We start from the raw sequence: 19,711 nt of genomic DNA on the forward strand, positions 1-19,711 counted from the left end.
TCTGCACCCAAGAATACTCTATCCTATAAGGCTGTCATTCAGAATAGAAGGAGAGATAAAGAGTTTCTCAGACAAACAAAAACTAAAGAGGCACATGACCACTAAACTAGACCTTCAAGAAATGTTAAAGGGGACTCCCTTAGTGGAAAGGAAAGACCAGAAGTAAGAGTAAGATAAGTAGGAAGCATAAATGCAGTAAAAATAAGTATAACTATAAAAATAAGGGGCTCATAAAAGAAAGTAAAGTATGACACCATATACCTAAATTGTGGTGAGGAGAGTATAGAATGGCTTCAAACTTAAGTGACCATAGACTGCTATATGCAGAAGATGTTATATACAAACTTAATGGTAACCATAAATCAAAAACCAATAATAGATATGCAAAGAATTAAGAGAAAGGAACCCAAGTATATCACTAAAGAATGAGAAGAGAGCAAGAGAAAAAAGGAACAGAGAAGAACTACATAAACAACCATAAAACAAGTTTAAAAATGGCAAAAAGTGCATACCTATCAATAATTACTTTGAATGTAAATGGACTAAACTTAGTTCTAACAAAAAGACACAAGGTAATGGAATGGATAAAAACAAATGGACCTTTACGCTGCCTACAAGAGACTCATTTAAGACCTAAAGACACATGCAGATTGAAAGTGAAGGGATGTAGAAACATGTGTCATTCAAATGGATGTGAAAAGGCCAGGGTTGCAATACTTCAATAGGAAAAAATAGATTTTAAATCAAAGACTGTAATAAGAGACAATGGACACTATAATCATAAAGATGGCAATCCAACAAGAAGGTATAACAATTATAAATATTTATGCACCCAACATGAAAGCACCCAAATACATAAAATAGTAACAACCATAAAGGAAATAATCAATAGTAAAATAATAATAGTAGGCAACTTTAACACCCCATTTACATCAATGGACTGATCACCTAAGCAGAAAATCAACAAGGAAACAATCAATAGCTTTGAATGACACACTGGGCCAGATGGATTTAACAGATAAGTTCAGACTATTCTATACTAAAACAGTAGAATATACATTCTTTTCAAGTGCGCATGGAATATTCTTCAGAACAGATCACATATTAGGCCACAAAACAAGCCTCACAAGGATTGAAGTCATACTATGCATCTTTTCTGACTACAATGCTAGGAATCTAGAAATGGACCACGAGAAAAAATTTGGAAAAAGCACAAATACATGAAGGCTAAATAACACTCTGCTAACCAATGAATGGATCAATCAATAAATGAAAGAGGAAATAAAAAAATACATGAAGAAAAATGTGAAAACACAATGGCCCAAAATGTTTGGGATACAGTAAAAACACTTCTAAAAGGGAAGTTTATTGCAATAAACTTTCTTGCCTACCTCAAGAAGGAAGAAAAATCCCAGATAAACAACTTAACCTTACATCTAAAGGAAGTAGAAAAAGAACAACAAACACAACCTAAAACCAGTAGAAGAAAGGAAATAATAAAAAATAGAGCAGAAATAAATGATACAGAAACTAAAAAACAATAGAACAGATCAATGAAACCAGGAGCAGGTTATTTGAAAACATCAACAAAATCAATAAACCTCTAGCCAGANGAGAGAGAGAGAGAGAGAGAGAGAGAGAGAGAGAGAGTAAGAGAGGGAGGGAGAGGGAGGGAGAGAGACTCAAATAGATAAAATCTGAAATGAAAGGGGAAAGATAACAACCAACATCACAGAGATACAAAAGATTGTAAGACAATCTTATGAAAAATTATATGTTAACTAACTGGACAATCTAGAAAAAATGGATAAATTCCTGGAAACCTATAACTTCTTAAAAGTAAAACAGAAAGAATTAGAAAAAAATTGAACAGACCAATTACTTACCAGCAATAAAATTGAATCGGTAATCAAAGAACTCTCAGCAAGTAAAAGTTCAGGGCCAGAGAACTTCACAGGTGAATTCTACCAAACATTTAAAGAAGTATTAATACTTATTTTCCTCAAACTATTCTAAAAATTAGAGGAGGAAGGAAAACTTCGTAATTCATTTTGTGAAGCCAGCATTACCCTGATACTAAAACCAAATTAAGACATAGAAAATGAGAACTACACACTACTATCACTGTTGAACATAGATGCAAAAATCCTCAACAAAATATTAGCAAACTGAGTCTAACAATACATTAAAAAAATGATTCACCACAATCAAGTAGGATTTATTCCTGGTCTACAAGTGTTGTTCAGAATTTGCATGTTAATGCATGTGGTACATAACATCAATAAAACAAGTGATAAAAATCATATGATCATTTCAATAGATGCAGAAAAATCATTTGACAAAATACAACATCCATTCAGGATAAGAAGCCTCAACAAAGTAGGATTAGAGGGTACATAGTTCAATATAATAAAGACCTTATATGAAAAACCCACAGCTAACATCATACTTAATAGTGAAAATCAAGAGCTTTTCCTCTATAGTCAGGAAGAAGACAAGGATGTCCACTCTCACCACTGTTATTTAACATAATACTGGAGTCCTAGTCACACCATTAAGACAAGAGGAAGCAATAAAAGGCATCCAGATTGTTAGAGAAGAAGTAAAACTTTCACTATTTGCAGATGATATGAACTAATAAATGAATTCAGTAAGTTCCAGGATATAAAAATAAAGTACAGAAATATGTTGTACCTTTTTGTACTAATAACAAAGAAACAGAAAGGAACATTAAGAAAGCAATCCTCTTGGAGCACCTGGGTGGCTCAGTGGTTAAGCATCTGACTTTGGTTCAGGTCATGATCTCATGGTTTGTGAGTTTGAGTCCCACACTGGAGCCTGCTTCTTATTCTGTGTCTCTCTCTGCCTCTTTCCTACTTGTGCGTTCTCTCCCCCTCCCTCTCTCAAAAATAATTAAACATAAAAAATATTTTAAAAAGAAAGTAATCTCTTTACAATTGCCAAAGATTATAAGATACCTGGGAATAAACTTAACCGAAGAAAAGACCTATACTCTGAAAACTATAAAACATTGATGTAAGATATTGAAGTTGACAGAAACAAGTGGAAAATATTTCAATCCATGCTCATGGTTTGGAAAAACAAATATTGCTAAAATGCCTATACTATCCAAAGCAATCTACACATTTAATGCAATCCTTATCAAAATACCAGCTGCATTTTTTTCACAGAGCTAGAATAAAGCAATCCTAAAATTTGTAGGGAACCACAAAAAACCCTGAATAGCCAAAGCAACCTTGAAAAAGAAAAGCAAACTGGAGGCGTCACAAGTCTAGCAAGTTATATTATAAAGCTATAGTGCTCAAAACAGGATGGTACGGCACAAAAATAGACACATAGATCAATGGAACAGAATAGAAAACTCAGAAATGAACCTACAACTGTATGGTCAATTAATCTTTGGCAAAGTAGGAAAGAATATCCAATGGGTAAATGAATGTCTCTTCAACAAATGGGTTTTGGGAAAACTAGACAGCAACATGCAAAAGAATGTAAATAGATGACTTTATTACATCATACACAAAAATAAACTCAAAATATATTAAAGACCTATTTGTGAGACCTGAAACCATAAAGATCCTAGAAGAGAATACAGGCAGGAACTTCTTTGACATTGGCCATAGCAACTTCTTTATAGATGTCTCCTGAGGCAAGGAGAACAAAAATAAAAATAAATTGTTAGGACTTCACCAAAATAAAAACTTCTGCATAGTGAAGGAAACAAATCAACACAACTAACAGGCAGCATATGGAACAGGAGAAGATATTTACAAATGACATCTCTGAGAAAGGATTAGTATCCAAAATATATAAAGAACTTCTAAAACTCAACACCCAAAAAATAAATGATCCAATTAAAAAATGGACAGAAGTCATGAGTAGACATTTTTCCAAAGAAGATAGATGACCAACAGACACATGAAAAGATGCTCAAAATCACTCATGATCAGGGAAATACTAATCAAAACTATAGTGAGATATCCTCTCCTACCTGTCAGAATGGCTAAACTCAAGAACACAAGAATCAACAGTGTTGATGAGACTGTGGGGAAAGGGAAACCCTCCTGCTCCTGCACTATTGGTTCGAATGCAAACTGGTACAGCCACTCTAGAAAAAGTATGATGTTCCTCAAAAAGTTAAAAAAAGATAGTACTATAATCTAGCATTTGCACTGGTAGATATTTACCCAAAGAATACAAAAACACTAATTCAAAGGGATACGTGCATCCCAAAGTTTATAGCAGCATTATCTACAATAGCCAAATTATGGAAATAACCCACATGCCCACTGACTGATGAATGGTAAACAAGAGGTGCATATATATAGTGGAATATTACTCAGACATCAAAAAGAATGAAATTTTGTCATTTTCAATGACATGAATGGAGCTATACAGTATTATACAAAATGAAACAAATGAGAGACAGACAAATATCTCATGATTTCACTCTTATGTGTAATTTAAGAAGCAAAACAAATGAGTAGAGGGAAAGAAAAAAAGAGAGGCAAACCAAGACATAGACAATTATAGAGAACAAACTGATGGTTACCAGAAGGGAGGTGAGTTAGGTGATGGGTTAAATAGATGATGGGGATTAAGGAGTGCACTTGTGATGAGCACTGGGTGTTGTATGGAATTGTATGGAATTGTTGGATCACTATATTGTACACTTGAAACTAACATTACACTGTATGTTACCTAACTGGAATTCAAATAAAAACTTAAAAAAAATAACCAAAGCAAACAAAGGAAAAAAGACAAACCCAAAACAGACTCTTACCAATAGAGAAAAAGCTTATGGTTACCAGAGGAGAAGGGATAATGGGTGAAATAGGTGAGGCAGATTAAGAGTACACTTATGAGCACGGATGAGCAGTGAGTAATGTATAGATACTATACAATATATTATTGTATAGATTATATACAATATACAAATATTATATAATATATATAATATAATATATTTATATACAAATATACTATTACTATAGAATAGTAATTGTTGAATCACTATGTTGTCTTCCTGAAATTAATATAATACTGTATGTTAACTATATTGGAATTAAGTTTAAAAAATAAAATAAAATTAGCAAATGAGGCTTTTTCACATAAAGTTGGGATGCAAAGGGCAGCTTCTGTGCTGGGCTCCTGGTGGATGAGTCAACATGCAGCTCTTTAAGGAGCCATTTCTCAGTTTGCCAGAGCCCTGTGAATCTTGTGGGCATAAGCCTTACTGATCTTCAAAGCCACTTGTTTTAAGTTTTTTTTCAGGTGTTGGTCTTAAATGTTGGCATGCCTGATGTGGTCTACAAACCTTATAATACTCAGGGAATAACTGTGGGTTTTGAGTTTCCTCCCAAATGTTGGTTGACATGGTGGGAATGGGGTTTATGGTGAGTTTGTGCCTTAGCTTTTTCTACCTGCTTTGATGTGGTTTACCTCTCATTTTCTTGATGTGAAGCAGTTGCTCTCCCAGTTTTTAGGTGTTTTTTTTTTTTTTCTTTCTGGAGGAAATTGTTCCATATATAGCTGTAGCTTCAGTGTGTCTGTGGGAAGATGTGAATTCAGGATCTTCCTACATTGCCATCTTGAACCAAAATCTGAACAGAAAAGAATTTGATGAGAAAACACTGTGGGAGTGTTTAGAGTGCTTACTTTAATGGCAGATTTGGTGCTTAGAGATAATGTTTGCATCTTCTCATTTTTGTCTTGTCTGCCTTGTGATATTTGATAAGGTTGTAAAATAGGACAGAAATTACATTTGTTTCTCAGTTCAGAGACCATCTTGATATTCACTTTTGGCAATTGTAAAACATTACTAGGCATGTTTGTGGGTCAGATTTATTCATTGGGTTTTTTCTTTTTATGTTTGAATTTTGTTTATAATAAGGTAAAAATATTAACAGGATAAATTTAATGTTCAACAAATTATTTGGGACTTCTTTGCTTATTTTAAATTTCCACTCAAAAGTTTGAACAAGTAAAATCTAGGAATGTTAAAATCTCTTCAATTAATTGTACTTCCTTTCCCAACTTATCTTCAATTGAGAGATCATTTATTTTGAGTCATAGTCAACATAATGAAATTGCAACACATTGAGCTAATGAGAAAATCTCAAGAGGTCTTATTTCAGTGATCAAGCACAGTGACCTTTTGGAATGAAAAAGCCCCAAATAAGGTCAACATCTATTTTTTTTAAGTAAAATGTAAACCTCACTTTAATCATTGTCTTTTTAAAAATCTTTTTACATCAGCTTTATTTACAAGGCAAAATTATTGCTTTTTCTCTTTAGCATCTTTAAATATCTATGGACAGAGAGAGATGGAGTGTGCTTACTAGGTATCTAACCTAAAGTATATGACAGATATTGTATGACTTCTCCTTGACAATTATTTGTTGTTATATGGGGGAAAATCTACTTAAATAAATGAATCATCATAGTTTGAGTGCTTTGAGCTATTTAGTATCAATAAATGGAAAGTGTAAGTCTTGATAATGAAAGGTCAAACTTAAAAATCTCCACTTTACACAAACTCTGATCTTTCAGGAAAACATTTTGTGGTAATGTGTTATTGCTGGATTTTCTCCCTTTCTTCTTTGGCCATGAACATACTGCTTAGTTTTCATGTTTTTTTATTTTGAAGACTTATAAATATGTTTACCCTAAAGTTCCTATTTGGAGCTATATAAAGTTCACAGAAATAAATGTGAATAAGAAATATTGAAGAAGTAGAGCTAATAATTTTTAGGGAAAATAAAGTGCTTAGAATTAAACAGAATGATTGGTAAAATAGTTTATATTTATTGTAGGTAAAGTTACTTAAATTTTTTAGAATATTATATCTGGTATTTTGACTTGAACATAGTGAGAAGGGACTAAGAAACGGGCAAGGTATAGGAATTATCACGCAACATGAGAAAGAGTTAGTATAAAGGTCATTAAAATTAGGTCTTATGTTTACTATGCTATAAAAGAGAGAAAAGGAGCAGACTTTGGCTATGTTTAAACTGATGGGTAGAATTTATTCCCATTTAAGGCTCTGAGAACTCTTCTTGCCATTTGGAACTCAATTCAGAACTCTGCATATCTTCTACCTAGTCTGATCCCTTAATTAATATATTTTTTTTTCTGTTTTACATGTTACTTTTATCCCTTTTTCCCCTCTCTCTTTACTACATTGCCTTGTGTTGGAGTTAATGGTATAGTAGAATGAGCACAAATGTTGTAGTAAAAACCCAGTTTATACTTTATAAGTAACAGTTTACTCACTTGTAGAATGGGGAGAGAAATAGGATCTCCTGTGAGGATTCAGTTGGAAAGCATCAAGTACCTGGTACTGCTTGGGCCCTCAGTAAATGTCAGTGCCTTTCCCATTTCTGAGTTTCAGTTCTAGTTTCCTTGGTAGTCTGTAAATTCCTTTAGGGTAGGAAATGTGTTTTCTATTCATAGTACCTTGTGCATAGTAGGTTCTAAAAGATTATTTGTTGAATTTAATTTACTGTAGAGCTGTGACAGCTTAGCACTGTTATTAGTCATTTCTTTTTCCTCTGTCACCTTGGATTGAGATAAACATGTTGCTTTCGTGAAATTGAGGATTTAGTTCAGTAGAATGCTGCTATAATATGACTTACTCCATAGAGTTTGAATAGTAAGGGTCGAATAATTTCTCTGGAAACTTAATAATACTCTATAAAATCTTATTAGCCTGTCTCATAGCATCATATGAGACAGTGGAATAAATACACAGTGGAATTCTGGTGTATTTAAGATGGTGAAGTCTCTATCTCTAGGAATCTATCAAAAGACACACAGCGAGAATATGGGAAATGAATGACATGAAGAGAGAGCAAATGTAAATGTCATTGGAAATGACATTACTTGACATTTTAAATCACTAATCTTCCAAAGTATGTTCTAATTTACTAGAATAAATCAAGAATTGAATTTCTTGTGAGCTCCCTTTGCTTAATTAATTATTAGCAGCAGAACAATATTCTGTGATCCACTGCAATTTGTCTCCTTTGTGTTTATCTGGTATCTGACTCAAAAATGAACAGAAGTATTCTGATTCAGCAGAACTGATTTTATAACTCATCTGCGTTATAGAGCAGAAATGAATAAATGTTTGCTGAACATGCTACATATGCTTTGATCGCCAAAATGTTTTCTTTCCTTCTCAAAATATAAGATCTGAGAGATCTTCCTGGCTGAAGTTTGCAGGGTACCTATTTTGCATAGATATTTCTGTAGAGGCAAGTGGCTACCTTTACATGAATTTGTTTCCATGATTGGAATGTGAGAGCCCTTTTAATACTTCCTCATTATGATTTAAAATCATATATTCATTGCATTTTTTTTCTTTAGAAGTAGTGGTGTATGCTAGGACAGGTTTGTTTGCTTTTTTCAAGTAGCCTTCATGCCCAGCACGGAGCCTAATGTGGGCTTGAGCTCATGACCCTGAGATTAAGACCTGAGCTGGTATCAACAGTCAGTCACTTAACTGACTGAGCCACCCAGGCACCCATTTTTTTAAAAATGCAGTATGTTCTTTTGTTAGAATGAGGACTAAACACGCTTCCCATTCAGGCAATAATGTTGGTTGTACTTAATGATACAGTTTCTAATCCTTTATAATCAGTCTTTCATAAATTTTTTTGAAAGGGAATTACCATTTGTTATCTTTGTATTATGAATGAAGGAAACTGAGGCTCAGTATTGACTGTTTCCCTGTTTTAGCTAGTTAGGCATTTGAGGAAAATGTGCTGCTATCCTAATAACTTACTTTTGTTTTCAATTTCAGTTTCAAAGAACATTTGAGTCTCTTAAAAATGTTTCCAATAAATCTGACCTTCAGAAAACCTACCAGAAGCTTGGGAAGGAGCTGGAAAATCTGGATTATTTAGCCTTCAAACGTCAGCAGGTAGGAGTCAGAACTTTCCTTGGTGGAGGAGATGAACACTTGAGCTTCCTACCATCCTGCCTGTCAGTTTTAAGTGGATCTGGGAAACTTACCTTCTAATGTTTAGGGCAGAAATGGTTGTGCTGTGCTGTGCTGACCTGCCATATTCATACAGATTCATTGTGGTCCTTGCTTTTAGATGTGCAGTTGGGAGTTTCCACATGTGTCCATATACCTCTCTTAAAGAAAGATCTTGCTGGTTTGTGAAGATATAGCTACCTTTTGATTCAGGATGCCTCAATGGCATAAAGGAAACCTCTGTGATGGCTTGGCCAGATGTCTTTTATATTTGATAGGGGGATATTTGAGGAGGATGTAGATGTACATAAAAAATTAAGGGAAAGGATCATGAATATGCCAAAGTATGAATCAACCTTTAGCTTTCTTGTTTGATCTCTGAAGATCAGTGAAATTTTGCTGTGTAAGTTTGAACAGGAAATACACTTTACAAATGCAAGTCTTTTAGCCTCTTTTTATAGAGCTCCAAATAAATACAGAGCCAAAATAGATTTTTAGACGATTACTTGTAGAGTTAGTATTTTAGAAAATGTATTAGTTGTCACTAAATTCTGTGTGTTTGCAAGATACTGCCACAGTAATTAGATAACTAATTTTCTCACACTGATCTTCACCAGTTTATTCCCAGCCACTAGGTGTCAGAGTTGTCAAGCTTTTACTTTGATTGAATGTTTATTCCCATCAGAACAGCCAGATAGATGTTTAAATTCGGTTGCATGAAATTCAGGAATGTGCTCAGTGATGGATAGCGTCTAGAAAAATGACTAAGTGGCTGACTCGCATGGGCAGGCACCGAGTCCATTACTTAAGAATCTTTCCTGTTAGTGTGGCAAAAGGTGTGACTCTCTTGCCATTGCCTAATTCACAGATTTTGGATCTTTTGAATGGAGTTTTCAAAACTAGGCTTCTGTTTTTAGTTACGCCTTATGGAGTCACCATGGTATGATCTACAAATATTGACTTGAAAAGAGAATTGTGTTCTAGGTTTTGCTCTATCACTGACATTACATGGACATTTAGCATTCCCATTGCCCTATTTTCCTGTGAAGTTATATCTGTTTTGTAGAATGTTCTGGGGTAAATGGAGTATCTCTGCATATATTTTAATTTATATGAAGAAGGACACAATGTCCACTGAAGTTTTATTTACTTATTTTAAAATTAGTGAGGACTTACATATTAGCACATGTACAGAAGCAGTCACAGTAACAGAGAGCTACTACAGGACTCTTCTACATGATGCTACTTAAAATTCACACCATAAGTCACTGCTCTGGCCTGTGCAGTTTTTAGTACAGTTTTGTTTTCCAAGAGCCATATTTTACCACTGAGGGATATTTGAGTTGGCAGGCAGTACTCACTGTCCTCTTCTCTTATCCTTTCTTATTAGCACATTTTCATTGATTAGATTCTTACATTAGCTAATTGTGAACTTGGAAAAATGCTGATGCTTCAAGGGCAGGAGGGCAGAACTCTCACAGGATGGTTTTGAGGACAGATAAGTGAATTGCGTGTGTGTATGAGGAACAGATGGGGACATGGGGTGTAAATATATATATACTTATGTATATATAAATCATATTTACTCTTTATTAAATGACAATTATGTGCCACACATGATGATTAATACCTTTATGGACTAGGTAATGAATGTTGATAACAACATAATGGGAGTGGTTATATGAGCACCATTTTAAGGTGAGAAAACTGTTTAGAGTTAAGTAACTTGCCTAAGGTCACTGGGCTAATAAGACATAAAGCTGGGCTTCAAATCTAAATCAGCCGAACTCCCAACCTGGGTGTTTCCCAGGTCTTATTCCCTGTATCCCTGCAGGGAGCCAGGCTGAGGTAGGAAAGTGAAGAGGTCTAGATATGCAATATGAGGAAAATTTAGGGATGCCAGACTGAGGGGATAAAGAGACCTTTGAGTGGGTACCTGGTGAGAGGCAAAACAGAGCCAGTTCTCTCTCTGCCTCTCATTCTCTCATGCCTAGTGTTCAGTGTATACAAAAACAGAAAAGGATTTTTGAAAGAATATCTTTAGACAGCTAAGAAAATTCATAAAACTTTATCTTCACAGTCTTCTCAGTGTTATGTCTAGTAACCATGGTTCTAGTGAAATTTATTCACATAAGTCAGTGTTTTAAACTCAAAGGGACAAAACTTAACTGCATACATATCAGACTGTCAATCCTTTTTTATTACACAATTCTACCTCTCCCTGTCAGTGATCATTTTTTTTCTACCCAGAAAAGATGGAAGGGGAATTGGAGGGAAGGAGAAACAGAATGATAGAGTAGAAAGAAAGTCAGGAACCAAAGAGTAATGGAAAAAGAGGGAAAGGGACTTATAAGGATATGATAAGAGGGATCAAGTGAGGGAAATTAAACTGTATTTGGTTTTTACATACACTATGTACCTAGGACTCTTCATTTAATTCGCCCCACCCTGCCTCCCACCTGGCTCTATGAAGGGATATAAAGAATGGGACCTGAGAGGGGCGCCTGGGTGGCTTAGTCGGTTAAGCGTCCGACTTTCGCTTAGGTCATGATCTCGCGGTTTGTGGGTTCGAGCCCTGCGTCAGGCTCTGTGCTGACTGCCAGCTCAGAGCCTGGAGCCTGTTTCAGAGTCTGTGTCTCCCTCTCTCTCTGACCCTCCCCTGTTCACGCTCTCTCTATCCTAGAAATAAATAGAAATATTAAAAAAAAAAAAAGAATGGGACCTGAGAAAATAGTATCATAAATGAAAACATTGATAGAAAAAAAGGAGAAAAAAAGGACAAGAATACAAGAAAACATAGCAAATGAAGGAGATGGAGAAGCATAGCAAAGACAGATTTTGTTTACTTCCCATTTTGCTTCCAAATGTGGCAGAGCTTTCTAGAAATTTGTTGTATTAACCAAGTTCTGTACCAAAGTCACAGATGAATTGTTGTGAATTAGGATGGGCAGGGTTCAAAGAGTCAGAACATCAACTCTTCTCTGACTTGAGAGGATTTGCCTTTTCTCTCCAATCCTACCCCTTAAAGGCCTCCAAACCTATTAAACCCATTCAAGTTTCTCTTACTTGAAAAGATTCAGGTCTCTCTGTAAAATTGCAATTCAGCAAGAAAGATTCTGCCTTATAAGGCAGGATTCTTCGTACCAGAGAATTAGTCATGCTTTGTTCCCTGGTCTAACCATATTTATCATTCCTCTTTCTGACAGCACAGAAGCTCTGTAAGGACAGAGCTTCGTCTGTCACCTTCAGTGCTGTATTCTCTCCATTGCTCACGACAGTATCTGACCCATGGCAAATGCTCAATAAATACTTGTTGGTACTGTTGTTGTTTTGAACAAGGAAGCATGCCCAAAGTTTTGGCCTCAGAATCCAGGCAATTAAAATTATGTGTTTTAGGGGTGCCTGGGTGGCTTAGTCGGTTAAGCGTCCGACTTTCGCTTAGGTCATGATCTCGCGGTTCGTGGGTTCGAGCCCCGCATCGGGCTCTGTGCTGACTGCCGGCTCAGAGCCTGGAGCCTGTTTCAGTCTGTGACTCCCTCTCTCTCTGACCCTCCCCTGCTCGCGCTGTCTCTCTCTCCTAGAAATAAATAAAAAACATAAAAAAAAAAAAAGATAGTGATGCTTTAAAAAAAAAATTATGTGTTTTACTATACTTTTAAAATTCAGAAGGGCATTAACCCTTTGGCTTCCTGGATGCCGAAGATTGACAGATTGCTCCTTGCCTTATCTATTTAGGCTTTCTCCTAATGTATTTTATTTTCCATCCATTTCTTTAAACAAGCACAAAATGTTGATATTACCTTAATTATGAATTATGGATGACCAATGAATTGATTATAAATGTTTTCTTGGACTCATTCATTAGATTTTATTTTCTGTTCCTTTCTATATTTTAGCATCTTTTTGAGAGATTTATTTCCCTGGGCCAGAGAGATCCCTGGAGTACTTTACTCCCATCTTTTACTTTTCTTTTTTGGAGTTATTGTACTTTCTCTTTGTGCGGTGTGATCTTTCCTTTCCTTTCCTTTCCTTTCCTTTTTCCTTTCCTTTTTCCTTTCCTTTTTCCTTTCCTTTTTCCTTTCCTTTTTCCTTTCCTTTCCTTTCCTTTCCTTTCCCTTTCTTTTTAAGAGTCAGTGCTTGGGGTGCCTGGGTGGCTTAGTCGGTTGAGCGTCCGACTTTCGCTTAGGTCATGATCTAGCGGTTCGTGGGTTCGAGCCCCGCGTCGGGCTCTGTGCTGACTGCCAGCTCGGAGCCTGGAGCCTATTTCAGAGTCTGTGTCTCCCTCTCTCTCTGACCCTCCCCTGCTCACGCTGTCTCTCTCTCTGTCTCATAAAAATAAATAAAAATATTAAAAAAAAAAAGAGTCAGTGCTTATACTTCAACTATTCCTTGGGCTATATTTTAAGTTGGGGCACAAGCATCTCTACATTTTCCTACTGTCAAAAAGAATAATGTTGAAAATAGCTTTGATTGGAAAAGGTGAGAGGAGGCCCGATAGATGAGGTTTCTCAGTATGAATCAGCATGAAGTAACTAGATGACAAGGCAAGATTAACCTGAGAATCTGGAGACTTTTTCAGTCTTTACTATCTGGAGATGCAATCTTGGAGTTTATCTGCTTGGACTATTTGGTTTTTATCTTCCTAGTTAATGTTACATAGAGAATGGTAATGGTAAGCTTCAGTTATTATATAGAGCCCAGATTTATGTATTAACTTGAGAGGTTATAAATCAAGGGATTTCCTTGGGGCTTTGGTTTTGTGGAATAAAATAAAATAAAGTTTGATTATCCGTGCTCTAATTTAATTCCTTCATCTCTTTTTTTACCCTTAATACTTATAATAACATTATGAGACACATCCCCTTTCCAGAAGCTTCTGAAGTCCTTTGGTGTAAATTAAAGTTGACATGGTTGAGTTGAACATTATGTAGACTAAAGCACATTTACATATTAATGTGAAAATATGTAAAATTAAAATATTGTACTTCAGATACACATCCATGTAGGAACACATCACATATCCCTGATCTACCTTATCACATCATGCTATTCCTACCTTCTACCCTTATCATAAGGTTTATAAAACTTGCTCTTTAGACTATCTGGACCTTTTCCATTTGCTTATTTAACTAATCATTCTTTAAAGCAAAACTGAAGTCTGGCCTCCTTCATGACACTTTATCCTATGACTTCTAGTCAATATGTAAGTTCTTCCTTCTTTGCCATTCTTAGCTTTTTATCCATGTCATCTAATTTAGCATCTGATTGATCTTTTAAAATGTTTTTAAAATTTATTTCTGAGAGAGACAGCATGAGCAGGGGAGGGTGAGAAAGAGAGGGAGACATAGAATCTGAAACAGGCTTCAGGTCCTGAGCTAGCTGTAAGCACAGAGCCCGATGTGGGGCTCGAACCCACGAACCATGAGATCATGACCTGAGCTGAAGTCAGACGCTCAATCAACTGAGCCACTCAGGTGCCCAGCATCTGATTGATTATATACTTATTGAAGATCCTCATCCTGCAAGTTAGAGTATGGCTTTGTAGTCAGCCAAATCTGGTTAGACTACCCTGTGCTACCTTGGGCACCACAGTTCTTTTTTTAAATGTTAGGAAAATAATACCTAACTTACAGCCTATTTTTTTTTTAAAGCTGTTAAATTTCTTTCTTTTTTTTTTTTTTTTTACAAATAGTTTATTGTCAAATTAGTTTCCACATAACACCCAGTGCTCATCCCCACAGGTGTCCTCCTCCATGCCCATCCCTCCTCCCCCCCACATCCATCAGTCCTCAGTTCTTGTCAGCATTCAAGAGTCTCTCATGGTTTGCCTCTCTCCCTTTCCCCCACCATTTCCGCCCTTCTTCTCCCCCTTGTTCCTCCGTCAGGTTCCTCCTAATCCTCCTATACGTGCAAACATATGATATTTGTCCTTCTCTGCCTGACTTATTTCACTCAGCATAACACCCTCAAGGTCCATCCATGTTGCTACACATGGCCAGATTTCATTGTTTCTCATTGCCATGTAGTATTCCATGGTATAGATAAACCACATCTTCTTGATCCATTCATCTGTTGATGGACACTTAGGCTCTTTCCATGTTTTAGCTATTGTGGAGAGTGCTGCTATGAACATTGGGGTACATGTGCTCCTATGCCTCAGCATTTCTGTATCCCTTGGGTAAATTCCTAGCAGTGCTATTGCTGGGTCATAGGGGAGTTCTATTGTTAGTTTCCTGAGGAACCTCCACACTGTTTTCCAGAGGGGCTGTACCAGTTTACATTCCCACCAACAGTGTAGGAGGGTGCCCGTTTCTCCACATCCTCGCCAGCATCTAGAGTTCTCTGATTTGCTCATTTTAGCCACTCTGACTGGCGTGAGGTGGTATCTCAGTGTGGTTTTGATTTGTATTTCCCTGATGAGGAGGGATGCTGAGCATCGTTTCATGTGTCTGTTGGCCATCTGGATGTCCTCTTTGGAGAAGTGTCTGTTCATGTCTTCTGCCCATTTCTTCACTGGGTTGTTTGTTTTTCGGGCGTGTAGTTTGGTGAGTTCCTTATAGATTCTGGATATTAACCCTTTATCTGATATGTCATTTGCAACTATCTTTTCCCATTCCGTTGGTTGCCTATTAATTTTCTGGGTTGTTTCCTTGGCTGTGCAGAAGCTTTTAATCTTGATGAGGTCCCAACAGTTTATTTTTGCTCTTGATTCCCTTGCTTTTGGGGATGTGTCAAGTAAGAAGTTGCTGCGGTGGAGGTCAAGGAGGTTGTTTCCTGCTTTCTCCTCTAGGGTGTTGATAGTTTCCTGTCTCACGTTCAGGTCCTTTATCCATTTTGAGTTGATTTTTGTGCATGGTGTGAGAAAATGATCTAGTTTCATTCTTCTGCATGTTGCTGTCCAGTTCTCCCAACACCATCTGTTAAAAAGGCTGTCTTTTTTCCATTGGATATTCTTTCCTGCTTTGTCAAAGATCAGTTGGCTGTATACTTTTGGGTCCACTTCTGAGTTCTCAATTCTGTTCCATTGGTCTATGTGTCTGTTTTTGTGCCAATACCATACTGTCTTGAGGATGACAGCTTTGTAGTAGAGGCTGAAGTCTGGGATGGTGATACCTCCCGTTTTGGTTTTATTTTTCAGTATTACTTTGGCTATTCGGGGTCTTTTGTGGTTCCATACAAATTTTTGGATAGTTTGTTCTAGTTTTGAGAAGTATGCTGGTGCAATTTTGATTGGAATTGCATTGAATGTGTAGAGTGCTTTAGGTAGTAATGACATCTTAACTATATTTATTCTTCCTATCCATGAGCATGGAATGTTTTTCCATTTCTTTGTGTCTTCTTCAATTTCCTTCATAAGTTTTCTATAGTTTTCATCATACAGATCTCTTGTATCCTTGGTTAGGTTTATTCCGAGGTATTTTATGGTTTTTTGTGCAATTGTGAATGGGATCAGTTTCTTGATTTCTCTTTCTGTTGCTTCATTATTGGTGTATAAAAATGCAACCGATTTCTGTACGTTGATTTTGTACCCTGCAACTTGGCTGAATTCTTGGATCAGTTCTAGTAGGCTTCTGGTGGAGTCTGTCGGGTTTTCTATGTAGAGTATCATGTCATCTGCGAAGAGTGAAAGTTTGACTTCCTCTTTGCCAATTCTGATGCCTTTGATTTCCTTTTGTTGTCTGATGGCTGATGCTAGGACTTCCAGCACTATGTTAAACAACAGTGGTGAGAGTGGACATCCCTGTCGTGTTCCTGATCTCAGGGGGAAAGCTCTCAGTTTTTCCCCGTTGAGGATGATGTTAGCTGAAGGCTTCTCATAGATGGCTTTGATGATGTTTAAGTAGGTTCCTTCTATCCCAACTTTCTCGAGAGTCTTTATTAAGAAGGGATGCTGTATTTTGTCAAATGCTTTTTCTGCATCTATTGACAGGATCATATGGTTTTTATCTTTTCTTTTATTGATATGATGGATCACATTGATTGATTTGCGAATGTTGAACCAGCCCTGTAACCCAGGAATGAATCACACTTGATCTTGGTGGATGATTCTTTTTATGTGCTGCTGGGTTCGATTTGCAAGGATCTTGTTGAGAACTTTTGCATCCGTATTCATCAAGGATATTGGCCTACTTACAGCCTATTTTAAGAAAACAATATATAAGGTACATAAGTGCTTTAAATCCTTTAAAATACATAAAGGAATCAGTATATAAACGACTTAGCACCATGCCTGGCATGTGTTTAGTTCAAGTGGTGGTTATAATGTTGTTTTGTATTATTCTTTTTTTTTTGTTTTTAAAAAATTTTTAATATTTATTTCTGAGAGAGAGAGACAGCGTGAACAGGGGAGGGTCAGAGAGAGAGGGAGACACAGAATCTGAAATAGGCTCCAGGCTCTGAGCTTGCTGTCAGCACAGAGCCCTACATGGGGCTTGAACCCACAAACCATGAGATCATTACCTGAGCCAAAGCTGGACGCTCAACCGACTGAGCCACCCAGGTGCCCCTGTATTATTCTTATATGCCATCTTCCATAATGTTTTGTGAGTTCCATAGGAATGTGGTTTCTATTCTGTAGACTTTTGTACTGTCACATAAGGTCCAGCACTGGTCTGAACATATCAGATAAATGTTTCTGGACATACGTGATGTAGGGGTTAGAGATCTGTGTGACCAAAAAATCCCTGATGATAATTTTGAGAAAAGAGTTGTACTATTTGCTTCTACTGTGTTTTTGTGGTGGTGTCATCTCACAGGCAGTAAAATTAAGGTCCTGCGCATTGTGCTTTCCCAATTTGTGGTGGAAATAAGGTCGTAGACCCAATGTTCTAGCTAAATCCCAACTAATGTAGTAGTAATCACATCCTGTGCACCTAAACTTCCTTTGTGTTTCGAGGTGGTATTTTTCAGCACAATATTGTTCTTTCTTTAGTGATGATGTTCAGGAATGAACCACTGCTTTTTTCTTTTACTGAGCTGAGTTAATCCATTCAGATAACTTCAAAACCAGAAGGGTACATAATACTTTGTAGGACAAGAATTACATTTAAAATAATTCCTTATCAATGAGGAAAAATAGAAGTAAATTAGATAAAACTTATTTAGTAAGAATGACCATAGGCTAACACTCTTGCATTGAAAAATAAATTTCTAGATGAGTAATGACAGACCATGTAGAGAATAGTCCTAGGCTTACCTTGGATTCAAGAACTCTGAGGACACAAGACAACAATGTAGGGCTCCTCTGAAATCAATGATTAGCAAAACAAAACTGAATAGTGTTAGGCTTGTTGTTTTAGTACGATAGCATATAGAGAAGAGGAAGTTGATGAATGCTGGTAATAGTATTCAACAATGTAAAGATTTTTGTTATGGATCTTCTAGGATAGGGGGATATACAATGCTATTGCACTAGGAGTTGCTTATATGTAAGGACAGCATAATGTAGAACTAACTGCATTACCTTAACACCGAGATGGAAGTATATTTTACTTAAAAGTTATAAAGTACCTATGCTTTTTGAGATTATTCAGATGCAGTCTAAGGAAGAGTGTAATTTGGAGCTGAATGAGCATTAACAGGAGGTATTAAGCTTCTAGAACAATAGTTCTAGAAACAGTAGATTCACTTCAGTGGCTTTTGCTAGATGAAGTATGTTAATAGCTCAATTGAGAGAAGATCCTTCCTTTTCTTGTTCTGTAATTAATCCAACTCTCTTGAAAGAGTTCTGATTGAATTATTCTTTTTAAGAATAAGTCAACCAAAGACTGCTACATTAAAATATTCATGTCTATCTTAGATGGTATTCTGTCTCTTATTTGCCCAATCAAGTAAAATGATTGTTTATGGCATTTATAAAACTGTTTCTGAAGATCCCAAAGAATTTCAAACATTATTAAATATTCATTGCACAGGTATTAAAAATGTTAAATTATAAGACTGTGTTACACCAAAGTTCAAATCAACTCCAACATGTTTTATTCTATCCACTACATATGTAATTCCATTTTTATTCAGATGTACACAGTTTGTCTTTCACACCCACAAAGATGGTATTACATTTATTCTTCCATTTTCTGAAACATAGAGAGAGGAAGATTGGATACATCATTCAAGGTCATTCCACGTCCGTAACAGATCCAGAATTAATATTCACATTTCCTAATTTCTAGCTTATTGCTATAGCCGTCTAATCATTTTCATGACTTCATAAACTGCAGATCTTTATAGGGTAATTTCTTCTTCTATAGTTATAGTCTGAAGTTAAAAAACCTTATGGATTTTTATGTAAGAAACTTATCCTTTATTTTAAAACAAATAATCAAAATGATTCATATTATACATTGGTTCTTCTTCTAAAATTTGATTTCTACATTGGACTTAGTTAATAGTCATGACAAGTAGATATCTTCTAATTAATTAGTAAAGTTCAAGCATAGAGACACCTTTTAAATTCTAAATTTTGCTATTCTATTTCCATCTGTTGTCTCTGGGGTTCAGTTTATTAGTGGCACTTAGGTAGAAAGCTGTTGAATCAAGCATACACTGGATGATTTTCATGCACCAGAGAAGATTTATTAATTTTTTTTACAAGGTTGTTTACTATGATAGTTTGCCTCATGGGCAGCTTATAGCTACTTCATAGTGGGGAATGCTTATTAAAATAGTTAATGCTTTGTTATAGGTTATTTTCAAAATTTACAATGC

The 19,711-nt window shown here is 36.1% G+C and overlaps 1 protein-coding gene across 1 annotated transcript in view; it reads left to right on the plus strand.

The window, feature by feature from the left end:
- CTNNA3 (catenin alpha 3) overlaps positions 1-19,711 on the plus strand; it is a 1,079,366-nt gene that overhangs the window by 109,907 nt on the left and 949,748 nt on the right. The window contains exon 5 of the mRNA XM_039233287.1: positions 8,828-8,947. Within this exon, the coding sequence (XP_039089218.1) occupies positions 8,828-8,947 (120 nt within the window). The remainder of the gene's footprint in view (positions 1-8,827; positions 8,948-19,711) is intronic.

The sequence above is a fragment of the Hyaena hyaena genome, unplaced genomic scaffold, assembly GCF_003009895.1.
Source record: "Hyaena hyaena isolate Hyena2069 unplaced genomic scaffold, ASM300989v1 scaffold_73, whole genome shotgun sequence".
In the NCBI taxonomy this organism is placed as follows: Eukaryota; Metazoa; Chordata; class Mammalia; order Carnivora; family Hyaenidae; genus Hyaena; species Hyaena hyaena.